Raw genomic sequence first — 11,426 nt, forward strand, 5'->3', positions numbered from 1 at the left:
GTAGTTGAACTAAGATCCCATTACCCTCTCTGGAACTCTGAATTTATTTTTAAAGGCATTTCTAGACACACCTCCCCTTCTGAGCAAGATCTGGTGCTGTAGCAGGTGCAGGAAACAATCTGCTTAGTGATAGATATTGATCTACTACTGCCTTTCAAAGTTTCTGTTCTTTTATCTCAATATAGCCCAAGGTTTCAAAAATAAAGAGCATACTAAATCAGAATGTCAATGGATTTGGCTCCATTACTCTCTAAACGATAGAAGTGGCAAAGTGGAAGAGAGATAAACAATTTTATTTTTGGCTTTTTTTATTATTATTCTAGCAGTTGGGCTTCCACTCTTGTTTCTAGATGGTTAACCCACTGATATCTTTATATCTGACCCCAACTGATGAAAACCATTCTAAAACATCAATAAATTCAGTTAAAGATGTGGCCCCTCTGTCCCTCAGACATCCTATAGAGGGGAAAAGTTTCTTTTCCGGATACAAATTGAATCAACACCAAAAATATGAAAAATCAGTCTCTGTCAGGCTAGGCAGGAGGGAGTGTCAGGCTTGTAAAACCAAACCTAGAACCTACCTGCACAGTCTTCTGAACAGTAGAAACCATTCCCTCTCCTCTCTGTAACCTAATTCTACTTTAATTTTTAAAGGACATCTCCCCTAATTCCCACCTCCAATAAATATCCAGTCTAAATTATTCTCCACCCAGTTATTAAACTTTTTCACAAGCTCCGTGGGGAAGATTTACCCTGAGACATAGTCAACAGAATGGGGATTTTGGAGAGATTAAAAGGTACAAGGCAAAGTGGTCCCAGTATCAGAAATGAAAATATTCTGCTTCCTGTGTGACTCAAAAATGAAGCAGGTAAAACATATTAAGCTGGTACGAGGAAGGGGAAATACTTATGAGACTGGGACATACTGAGATTCTTAGCTGCATCATGCATGGACTTGCGCTCAGAGGAAAGAGGAGGAATCCAAGGCAGCCTTATACCAGGGAAAATGATGGGACTAGGGGATGCACTAGAATCATCAAGTGAATCAAAATTCTTTACTCCTCTTTCCAGTCCTCCTATAGACATGGGACTAAGGGCTGGATTCTCTGTAGTACACTGAGGGCCAGGGTTGGGGTGGGGGGTGGGGTATGGGTAAGAACAGCAGATATGAAAGAGCCCTTATCCAGCCCAGTTTGGACCAGATCCTTAGCACTCCCTTCGTTGAGGCTAGAGGCCTGCATTTCTGCTCATTCAATCCCCACCTCACTTTGTGCCCTGCGCTCATCCTCCCTGGTCTACCCTCGCTACATCCCCATACCCCAACCTCAAGAACACAGAGCTTTTCAGTTCTTTGCCACAAGGTAATTTTTAAAATGTGGTTTGTTTAAACAGTTACTAAGTTGGTTCATCTTTTAGTAACAGACCTCCCCTCTTGTAGCCCTCCATTCAGTCCTGTATGATGACGTCCTCATCGCTGTCATCATCTTCCTCCTCCTCCTCCTCCTCCTCCTCATCATCATCTGGCAGTTCTTCCTCCTCTTCTTCCTCCTCTTCATCTAGACAAACCACCACCTCAGCTGGTTCAGGTAATCGAGAATCAAACCAATCCAGTACCTGCTGCGTGCTAAGCCTTGATGCCTGACTCAGTTGAGGGACATCACTTTCCTGTAGCTGTTGGTGGGCTGCCCAGTACTTCTCCAAGGGCTGTATATCTGGTGGAGGTGGGGGGATTGGCAGAGGTGGTGTCTCAGCCCATTCATTCAAGGACCGGGTTGAAGGCGGTGGTGTGGGAATTGCTGGGTCCTGAAAACTAGAGGCACCAGGTACTGCGTTGTCCCGAAACCATTTTAGTTGCCCATGCTTCAAGGCATAGCGTGTGTCACCAAACCACTGAATAATCTCAGGCCGAGGTAAACCAGTGATCTGTTCTAATTTATGGTAATCTTCACGCCGTGCCCATTGGCACTGTAAAAAAAATGATTTGAGGATAGCCAGCTGCTCTTTGGTTTTGCGCTTGGTCTTTCGCTGGCGTTGTGTATCTGGGGAAAGGTACTCTGCAGGGCCAACCCTACCTAGTACTGAGTTATGCCTTAGCCTCTGGGGCCAGGCTGGCTCCGCATGTGGGGGTAGTGCCTGTTCATTGGGTGACTGTGGCTGTGGGATACACCCCAGTGGTTGGAGGGGTTTAGAGGTGGCTGTAGCTCCATTAGCCAGTACCTGGAGAGAGGAAGAAGAGGTAGAGGAAGAAGGAGTCTCATTAGATGCTGAGCCCTGCTTACAACTACTGGCAAGTAATGAGATTGGTGGGGGCTTATCCGGAGCACATGGCTGGTGAACAGCTGTGGAGTGGTTCCAGGAAGCAGTACCTAGGCCATGTGACTGGTCAGGACCCTTGCCTGCCTGCTCCTTAGAGAAGGCACTGCTTTGAAGATCCTGCCAAAATTCTGATCGGTGGGAGAATGCCCCACTACCAGGTACCATCAGGGGCTCCTTTGCTTTTTGGTGACTCAGTGGCTCTGGGGACTCTTCAGGCTCTACCTTTAATCCTTTCATCTGGCTGGGCTCGCTAAGAGTCAGGGGCACTATTCCAAGACTAACTGGTTCTGGAGGTGGCACTGGAGAAGGAGGCACCTCCTCTGGGGGCCGCCCTGCATGATGAGTAAAAGAGAGAAGGGATTTGAAATGGAGTTGGTCCCTGTGATAGACCACTCGGGCTCGAGTCTCTTCTATTTCTTCAGATGACCAGCTAATGCCACAGCGGAGGCGCTGGGCCATGAACCAAGTCTTGACTTTCTCCATCTGCAGCCCATAGCGTAGGCAGAGAAGGGCAATGTCTGCTAGACTGGGATAGGGAAAGTAGCTGAAAGTTTGTAGCAGGTGTTCATTGCCATCCAGTTCACTGGTCTGGGCAGCTTGGGTCCACACAAGCTGGAGCTCCTCGGAGATTGGAGGGAGGCAGATGAGCCCCGTAGGGGAGGTATTAAGACTGCTGGCCTCTTTGTTAGGAGGCATGGTGCTTTCTGATTTGTGCCCTTCAGAGATAGCTGTAATAAGAAGAGAAACAGCTCAATCAATGGGGTTTCTCTTTTGGCCCATTGCTCTATTTCCACCAAACAAAATGTTGGACCCCAAAACAATCAACTTTGTGTGTACTGTGCTGCTCAGCTTTTAAAGTGCTTTAACAATTTCTCATTTAGTTTTCATAACTTCATGAGTCATCAGAATCTGCTAAAATTCCCATGTATGTATGAAAAAAACGAAGTCCATAGAAGTTATATTACTCCATCACATGACTAGTGAGTGTTGTCATCAAGACAAAAACCTGTCTTTAAGAAAAGGAAAACATCCTTATATAGCTTTTACCTTTCCAATTTAAACTTGCTTCACTGAGTTCATGGAACCAGAGTCACAAAATGCAGGCCTTAAGCAAAAACAAATGGAGCGGTAATCTCCGAACTGTTACAAATGCTTTAGCTCCTAACAATTATCTCTAGACTGTAGACAGGTTGGGAATACAACATAAGAAAATCTAAAAGGTAAGCACTGTTCTCTGCCCAGTCCCCAGCCCCCTTTTCTTTCCCTTCTTGGTGGTGGCTGTTGGGGGAAGAATGAATAGTTATTTTTAAGCCCTAAGGTCAAACCCAATAGCTTTAGTTTTTCCCAGTAGGATGAGCTAGGTCAGATATCTGGGATAAATGGGGCTTACCCCTCCCTGGGCTTAGGTCCGGTGAGGGTAGAGAGAGGGGAATGTTTCCTTCCCCAAGTCATCCCCGGAACAAAGGTTACCCCTCCCCCCAGCCTTTGTCTCTTCCAACTGCTCACTCTCTCTCCAGGGAGCCTATAGAGCTCCCTCAGATTTTAATGGCCTCCTCCATACAGGGCACAAGGCAGAAGGCCTGCAGCTCTTACCTCTTCAGGCCACCTTTCTTCTCAGGCCCAGGTGGACAGGCTCATTGTAAATTGTAACCAGGTCCTGCAGGCCACCCGGCAGCACCACTGTTTCTGGGTATGAGGACTGCAGGGATAGCCCCTGACCATGCTTCATTCCTGAAATATCTGCTCAAATTATTTCCTAGAATAATCCTGTTGACCGAATTTTAACTCAGTTCCTAGTGTGCACCTCAGAGATGTTAACACATCTGTAACCTTTTACTCTTAGAGGAATCTCATCTGAGTTTATAAATATTACTTCTGATATGTCAAGGATGGGAGGCAATTCCTACGTAAATGCTACATGATGAATTGAGAAAAACCTCAAGTCCAGAAAGTTAAAATAGAGCAGTGTAATATCAGATTTTATATGATGATTAGAAAAATTCGGAAGTATTTTAATGTGTCACTATTCTCTTTTAACAAGCAAATCTTAACTCAAGGCCATGCAGATCCTAAAGGCAATACAGCTTGAAAAGAACCTTAAAAGGGTCAATGGAGGCAACATGGCACAGTGGGTAGAAATATGATCTTGAGTAAGGCCAACCTGCAGTTTGTACTCCAATTCTGCCATCGCTATGTGATCTTGGGCAAAAGTTACTGAACGTATATGAGCCTGTTTCCTCGTGTGTAAAAAATGGAGACAGTGCTGAGTGTAAATAAAGTTATCTTTTTTTTTTTACTGAGCACCTATTATATGCTAGGTGGCATGTGTAGGCAGGGCCTAAAGCAGCTGTTAGAGGTGGATGTCTGGTTTGAGAGTAATCGAAGGTCCACTTCCTAGAGTGCTGCTTGTCCTTGGGCAAGTTATTTAACTTTCCTAAGCCTTGGTTTCCCATCAGAAAAAAGGGAGGTCACAACAGCACCTATCCACAAGATTATGACTAAATGAAAAAATGCACTTGATATTGTGACTATTACAAAATAAAGCCTCAATAAATAGCAGCTTTTATCTTCAGCCTCTTGGGGTGATTCTGATATAAAGTAATGCTCCTCCTAGACAATGGGGTAAGTGAGGCAAAGAATCCTTTAAAATCACTGTTTTATTTTTGTAGTCATAATTTTATCTAATGAGCACTGGAGGAAACCAGGTGTCTGTGATTTTATACTACTCATGTTTTGGAAGTTGGATTAAATTCTGGAAAGGGTTTTCCTGCTTTAAAAAAGTATGAAAATCACTGCTTTTAGGAGAATTGCCAGTGTGGTAGCTCTACCTTTAACTTCCAGGTTCATCCCAGACACCACTGAGTGGCCTGTGAGGAACTGCTTAAACAGCCAGGTGCTAAAGCACCATTTAGATATTGTGGCCCACCCGGAAAACCACCAAATCTAAGCTGGAGAATACATTATGACTGCAACACTTGACATGTACTTAACCTTATTTGTGTCCTGTTCCTTAAGGACATAACACTTTGGATACGAGAAAAATATAGTATAAGGGATAAAGCAGTCCAGTGTGAGGATGAAGACTGCCAGACAGGAAATAAAGCAGGCACAGCTACAAGCCTATGAGGAAGCATTTTTGCTTTCATTCATGTAGTTTGCTGTCCTTTAGATTCTCAAGGCATCATCTTGATATTTCATATAACAGACAATAATACAAATAACATATTTGGTGTACTGTATATATCTACAGTTTTCCAATTACACAAAACACATCATGGAAGACAGTACAGAATGGTGGCATAGCTGGTAACTTTCTGGAATAATCTGGCTTTGAAATAGGAAGAAACTATAACCAGAGTGGCTTATAAGAACTATTACAAGTAGGGTAGACTCTACAGTGATCCAAACCACAATGAAGACACTTCAGTGTCTTGTGTTCTTGTGCCTCCATTTGAAGAAGGTAGGAAAAGAAGGGAATCAAAGCTGCAGAAATGACTCCTACAGGCAGAGTTGGCGGTGGTGGGATTATCAATTCTGAATAATTACTAAACTTGTATTCTTATTAAATATGCCAGATATGCCCTATTGCTACTTAATATCACTCATAAAAAAGTCAGGACAATGCCCTTCTTTCCCTTTGGACTTTTCATACCCCTGGGCAGATGGCAGAAAATAATAGGCTGTCTTAAACTTGGAGTCTAGGCGTTCACACAATCCTAGGAAAAAAGAGGTGTTCAGAACTTTAGGCTTGAGCCTTTGCTTATGGTTAAAGCAGGAGACAGTTACAGTGAGACTAGATATGATCCTGCTAAATTCCCTAAGTCTTTATTCAGAGAACTAAATTACTGCCTGAAATGTGTTTTGGTGATACAGTTTTAAGGGCCTTAAAGGACTTTTAGTGATATTCAACTTATGTGCTTCTCAACTTTTTGGATTGTGAACCTCTTTGTGAATCAGGTATAACTTATGGACCCTCAGAAAGTTATGACTTCTCCTCCCCAAATAAACATTCACACTTACACATTATATGTGTAATCTCAGGGGGTTCACTGGTTGCTCAGAAGCCTAGCTTAAGAACCTCTGCCTTATGTTCTCCCAACTCAATAAAGGCAATGGTGGTTAACTGCTTTAAGAGGAACAAATAGCTTCATGTGAATGAATGGAAAGAGTGGATGGAAGACTCAGGAGAATTTACACAAGTGGGTATTGGTGATATTAGCTGGAGAGAGTGGAAGGAGAGGGGTGTTCAGTTGGGCCAGGAACCTGGCTTATCTGACCCACTAGAATACATGACCAATACGCAAAGTGCACTGGATACTACAGGCTGGTAGGCTACTCTCTAGTGTGCCAAAATCATCTGCTTCCTTCAGCTGCCCTGTGTGCTTGGGCCAGTTGTATGTGATTCCAAACCTGCTTATGCCGTTGTTTTTCTGTATTTATATAATGTAATTAAACATCACATAAACCTATGAAAAATTAGTGCATTAAAAATGGTTCCAATGAAAACAAAGTCAAATGCTTTGGAAAGACATAAAGGAGTATACATTTTAAAAATTGTTGAGTTGGGAATAGGCAAGACAACTATAAAAGACTGGAAAGGTAGGGGGCTTTAAAATCTCAAAAGGATTCTGCATTCAGATTGCTTCAACAGTGTTGAACTTCTCACTCCACTTTAAAGAAGCCAAACCTGAAAATCATAGATGATGAGAGGCAGTGGCTACCATCTCAGACTGCACACTAGAATTACCTGGAAACTCAAAGCAAGGAACCCTCCTCCTCATTCTGACTTAATGAGCCTGGACTGGGCCCAGGCATCAGTAGTTTTAAAAAGTTCTCAGGGTGCAGCCAGATTTGACTTACTTGTGTAGGTAATTCTAGAAAGACAACTGGGAATTCCAATTAGCAAACTTACACAAAGAAAACACCTGGACACTAACCCAGAAGATTGGTGAAATGAACATACTTTTAATGACAAGACTTAAGGTATGTTTGCATCATTTTTAAATTCCCAACTTTAACTGGCTTATTTTGATCAATTACTGCCATCTACCTATCCTAATCATATAATATAAAAGGGCTTCAAATGTATGGTGAACAGGAGGCTCATATGATAAAATATCTCCTAGTCTGGGCCCACCAACCAGGTCTCAGCTTGAGTCGTCTTTCAGTTTAGAAGTCTCAGATTAGGACGCAACCCCAGGAACCTCTGAGGACTCCGGTTCTCACTTTCATGGTTGGTTTTGAGTAGGGGGTCGGAAAGGGCTGTTCCTCCTAAACCTTTCATTCCCAAAGGCCACTCACTGCTCCCCAGAAGGCAGGCCAGGTTTCCGTGCGTGTGTTGAGGTCGCCAGGAGGTAGTCATGGGGAGGAGGGTGGCCTGGGGAAGGAAACGTTTCTCTTATCCTCCATTTCACAGGCAGTCTATAGGGCTCCAAACTGGGTCAGAGAACAAAAGTTGCTGCACTTAGGGCGATGAGCCCCAGAGAGCAGGCGAATCTCAATCTTCCCCTCGCCAAGGGCGTCCCAACCCAACCTTCCCCTCCTCCCTACACACCCACTCACCCACCCCCAGTTACAACAGGAAACCGAAAAGTCCAGAGGAGAAAGGAGAGAGAACTGGGCGAGTTCGAAACTCGAATTCTCCTTCCCCCAGCGCGGGGATAGGGCTCCGGAGGTCGGAGATCGTACGGGGGGGCTGGGAGGGGAAGTCGAAGGGGCTGGGGATCACTCACCGCGGTCTGGCCCGGGCGGCGGCTCCCAGCCTCGCACCATGGGCCGCGGGGGAGGGGGAAAAGGGCAGGGGGCCTCCGGGATAGGAGTGGGGTTCCCGCCCGGTGCGGCCTGCTCCGAGCCCACCCGCGCGGAGGGCCGGGACCGGGACTGCCCCTCCCGCCCCCGAGAGCGCGCCCGTCTAGCCCAGCCCTGCTCCAGCGAGTTGGAGGCGGGGCGGATGGGTGGGGCGGGTTCCAGGGGCGGTGCCAAGGTAGCCCGAGTCCCGATTGGTGGACGCAGGCAGGCGGGCACCAGAGAAACGCACTGGGCTGGTCATTGGCTGCGTGAGTCTCGGCTGAAGTCGGCTATTGGCTGCGTGGGCTTCAGCCGGGGTGGCTATTGGGTGCGTAGGGCAGGAAAGATGTCCTCCGGGGCCAGGGTGCTGTGAATGGTACCTTCCCCCACTCTCGACCTAGCGGCGTCGGACCTTCCGAATACACCCGGCCGTGTTCCTCCCAGAAACCCTAAGGACTTCACAGCACTTCGCTGAAATGTTTAGACCGCCAAAGACTACTTCCCATTTGTTTCCTCCTGAAGGAATACCTTTTCAGCATTCTCTTGCCCGCCTTACACAGGAGCCGCACCTTCCCAGCAAAGGGGCCAAACGCCGTCAGCAGCGTCACTGTAAACGAAATGCCTAGAGCAACAGGGAGCTTGTTCTCGAGATGGAGCAAATGTCTTGCCACCTGGAAAGACGGGATACTAGGAGCGTGGCACCTTCGGCTGCTTCTCGGGTCCAGCTGGCACCGGACAGGTGTTCCCACTGGAGTGCCGGACAGGTCACCTCGTTGGGACTTACCAGACTGTCAGGCCCCCCTTACTGCGCTTAGTAAAGAGGAGGTAGAGCTACGCCTCATATTTGAGGACTTTGGTTTTCGCTGCCAAAAAAGGGATGACAACGAAATAGACTTTCCACCAAAGTATTGTTCCACACACTCCGAAATTCTGGGCCAAAAGTTTGTGTAGTTAGGATTCTGTCTTCTGACTGAAACTTGAGAACAGAACTTTCTGAAGTGACTTTTCTGTTCTTAACGCTGATCTTTGAAAAAGTCTCTTCTTGCCTACTCAGGTCACTTAATAGCTTATATAAGGTGCAATCATTTATAAAATAGTTTCAGACTTTGCCCTGTATTCTGCCGACCTCACTCCTCCACATGTACCTCCAAAAGGCAACTACCATAACTGCTACTTCTGATTCTTAATTGTTCCACTCTAAGATTTAGAGCTCTTCTGGGTTGCCAGACATCAGAAATATATGTCTTTTCAGCTCCGAGCCCTATTTTCTGTTGCTGGCTTTGTATTTGACCCTGCCTCCCCCATCTACCTCATTACATTTAGTAACAATCTTAACTTCTAATAGCTGGCCCCAAGTCCTTCAAACTGGTTTTTAGCAAAAACAGAGGAGTAAGCAAGGGAAAAAGATACACTCAGCTTTGGAGTTAGAAGCTTTCGATCCCTTAGGGTTTATATTAGCCAAGGCTGGTAGTATATACAGACCTCCTAAATCGCAATTATATGCCCCAATGATGTGTATGTAATGAAAGAAAGGAAAAGCGAAATATTTTAGGCAGTGGCAGCCCTGTTTCTAGTGGAGAGGTCATTCTCTCATAATCCAAACAGTAGGACTAGAGATTGGGAAGAACTCGTGCTTGTTTGGCTGGAAAGCCAGGCAGGAATTGTCTGTGGGAATTTAGTTCAGTCACTCTGAGTATCACTGATCACAGGCTTGGAATTATGATAGGTGGAGAACTCAGCCACATTTCTTGTCTCAGAAAGACACTCGCTCCTGAGAGTCAAGAGTAGGGCACAGAACTCAAAAGAGATTTTGGAGAGGGAGAACCGAAGGAAAGAAGAAACTCCTCTGCCCTAGTTCTGGAGTGCAGGCTGATGCCTCCCTCTTTTTTGTGTTAAAGTGTTAAAAGATGAAGTGGACTGGGTGGGAGAGTGGGAGAGAGGAAGAGGCAGACAATATCAGAGAAGGGAGGGTCCCACTGTTAGCAAGACAATAACTCTCTCAGCTCTTCCAGGAACTAGTACTGAAGAATGGGGACTCATCAAGTCATCCTGTCCATCTTTGGTAAATCCTCCTTCCTATCCTGTGGCTCAGATATTAGAAGGAATGACTAGAGGCACATTTACCCTATAGCTAAAGGAGCTGAAGTTTCTGGCCCTCCCTTGCACAGATCTCTTCCAAAGCAGTGGAGGAACCCCAGCAGTATCATAGCTTTTTGTAAAATTGGAGAAAGCCTATTTAAACTGTAATTGGTTAGGGTTGATCTCTTTGACTTGACTTCCCTTCCATCACACTTTCCCTTTTGCCAGGTGTAAATAGAGGGAGCCTTGGGCATTTTGGGATTGGCTAAGGAAGTTAAGGATAGTTTGAGTTCTATAAGTATACATCTGTGGTTTGCAGTTAATTTCTGTGAATAGTTAAATGGTAGGTATAGTGTGGGTTGGACTTTGACCCCCCATTCATTAAGTCCTGTATCTAGAGATAAGGTCTGTAAAGAGGTCAATTAGGTTAAAATGAGGTCTTTAGGAAGAGTCTTAATCCAATCACTGGTGTCTTTATGATACAAGGAAATTTTGAAAGACATACAAGTAGGAAAGGCTATGTGAAGATATAGTAAGAAAATGGCTATATATAAGCCAAGGAGAGAGAAACCTTAGAATGAAATCAACCTTACTAATACCTGTATCTCAGACTTTTAGCCTCTAGAACTAAGGGAATTTCTGTTGTTTAAGCCACCCAGTCTGTAGTATTTTGTTATGACAGCCCTAGAAAACTAATACAGATGGCTTCTAGGAATACTCCTGTCCACGATTCAGAGTACTGCAGGTCTTCAAATAATGTGTCATTCAACATAATTTTGTTGTAACATTGTTGAGATGCCATAGGAACTTAACTTTTTAAATATCAATTAGCCTGTGGCAAAGTTGGCTTTATTAAACGTCATTATGCTTAAAGTTGCAAAACCTATCAACACATTAAATGATGAGTTACTGTGACATTAGTCATTGCAAATTTGAAATTCTCTAAAATATTATTCCACATATACTAAAGAAATTTAATATTTTTTCAAAGTTTGACAAAAATCCTAAAAAATGACATGGCATTATCACTTGTAGGTGTGAAGGTGAAATGTTCCTAAATTATCAAGAATTTCAAAAAAGTAATCATGTAGAAGACTGAATTACCTTTCTATACTCTTTATGGAAAACATTACAGTCATCATATGAAAATGCTATCAAAGACCATTCAACCAAAAACAAAACTGTAGGAAAGAATATATAGGTTTACCAGGTAGAAGTTTTTAAATTTATTTTTCTTGACTTCG

The 11,426-nt window shown here is 44.5% G+C and overlaps 1 protein-coding gene across 5 annotated transcripts; it reads right to left on the reverse strand.

Moving 5' to 3' along the window:
• Nucleotides 1-275: 275 nt before the first annotated feature.
• On the reverse strand, nucleotides 276-8,254 carry HOMEZ (homeobox and leucine zipper encoding). Of its 5 annotated transcripts, XM_011372807.2 has the most exons (4): nucleotides 8,049-8,254; nucleotides 7,543-7,752; nucleotides 2,539-3,044; nucleotides 276-2,217 (listed from the first exon to the last, which is right to left on the reverse strand). In XM_011372807.2, the coding sequence occupies exons 2-4, from the start codon at nucleotides 7,676-7,678 to the stop codon at nucleotides 1,447-1,449; spliced, it is 1,413 nt and encodes a 470-aa protein (XP_011371109.1). In that variant the 5' UTR covers nucleotides 7,679-7,752; nucleotides 8,049-8,254; the 3' UTR covers nucleotides 276-1,446. The 5 variants fall into 5 exon arrangements, with proteins under 5 accessions (XP_011371109.1, XP_011371106.1, XP_011371105.1 ...); XM_011372804.2 differs by having other exon boundaries at nucleotides 276-3,044; nucleotides 7,543-7,693; XM_011372803.2 differs by having other exon boundaries at nucleotides 276-3,044.
• Nucleotides 8,255-11,426: the final 3,172 nt, after the last annotated feature.

This window comes from Pteropus vampyrus, unplaced genomic scaffold (assembly GCF_000151845.1).
Source record: "Pteropus vampyrus isolate Shadow unplaced genomic scaffold, Pvam_2.0 Scaffold213, whole genome shotgun sequence".
NCBI classification, from domain to species: domain Eukaryota; kingdom Metazoa; phylum Chordata; class Mammalia; order Chiroptera; family Pteropodidae; genus Pteropus; species Pteropus vampyrus.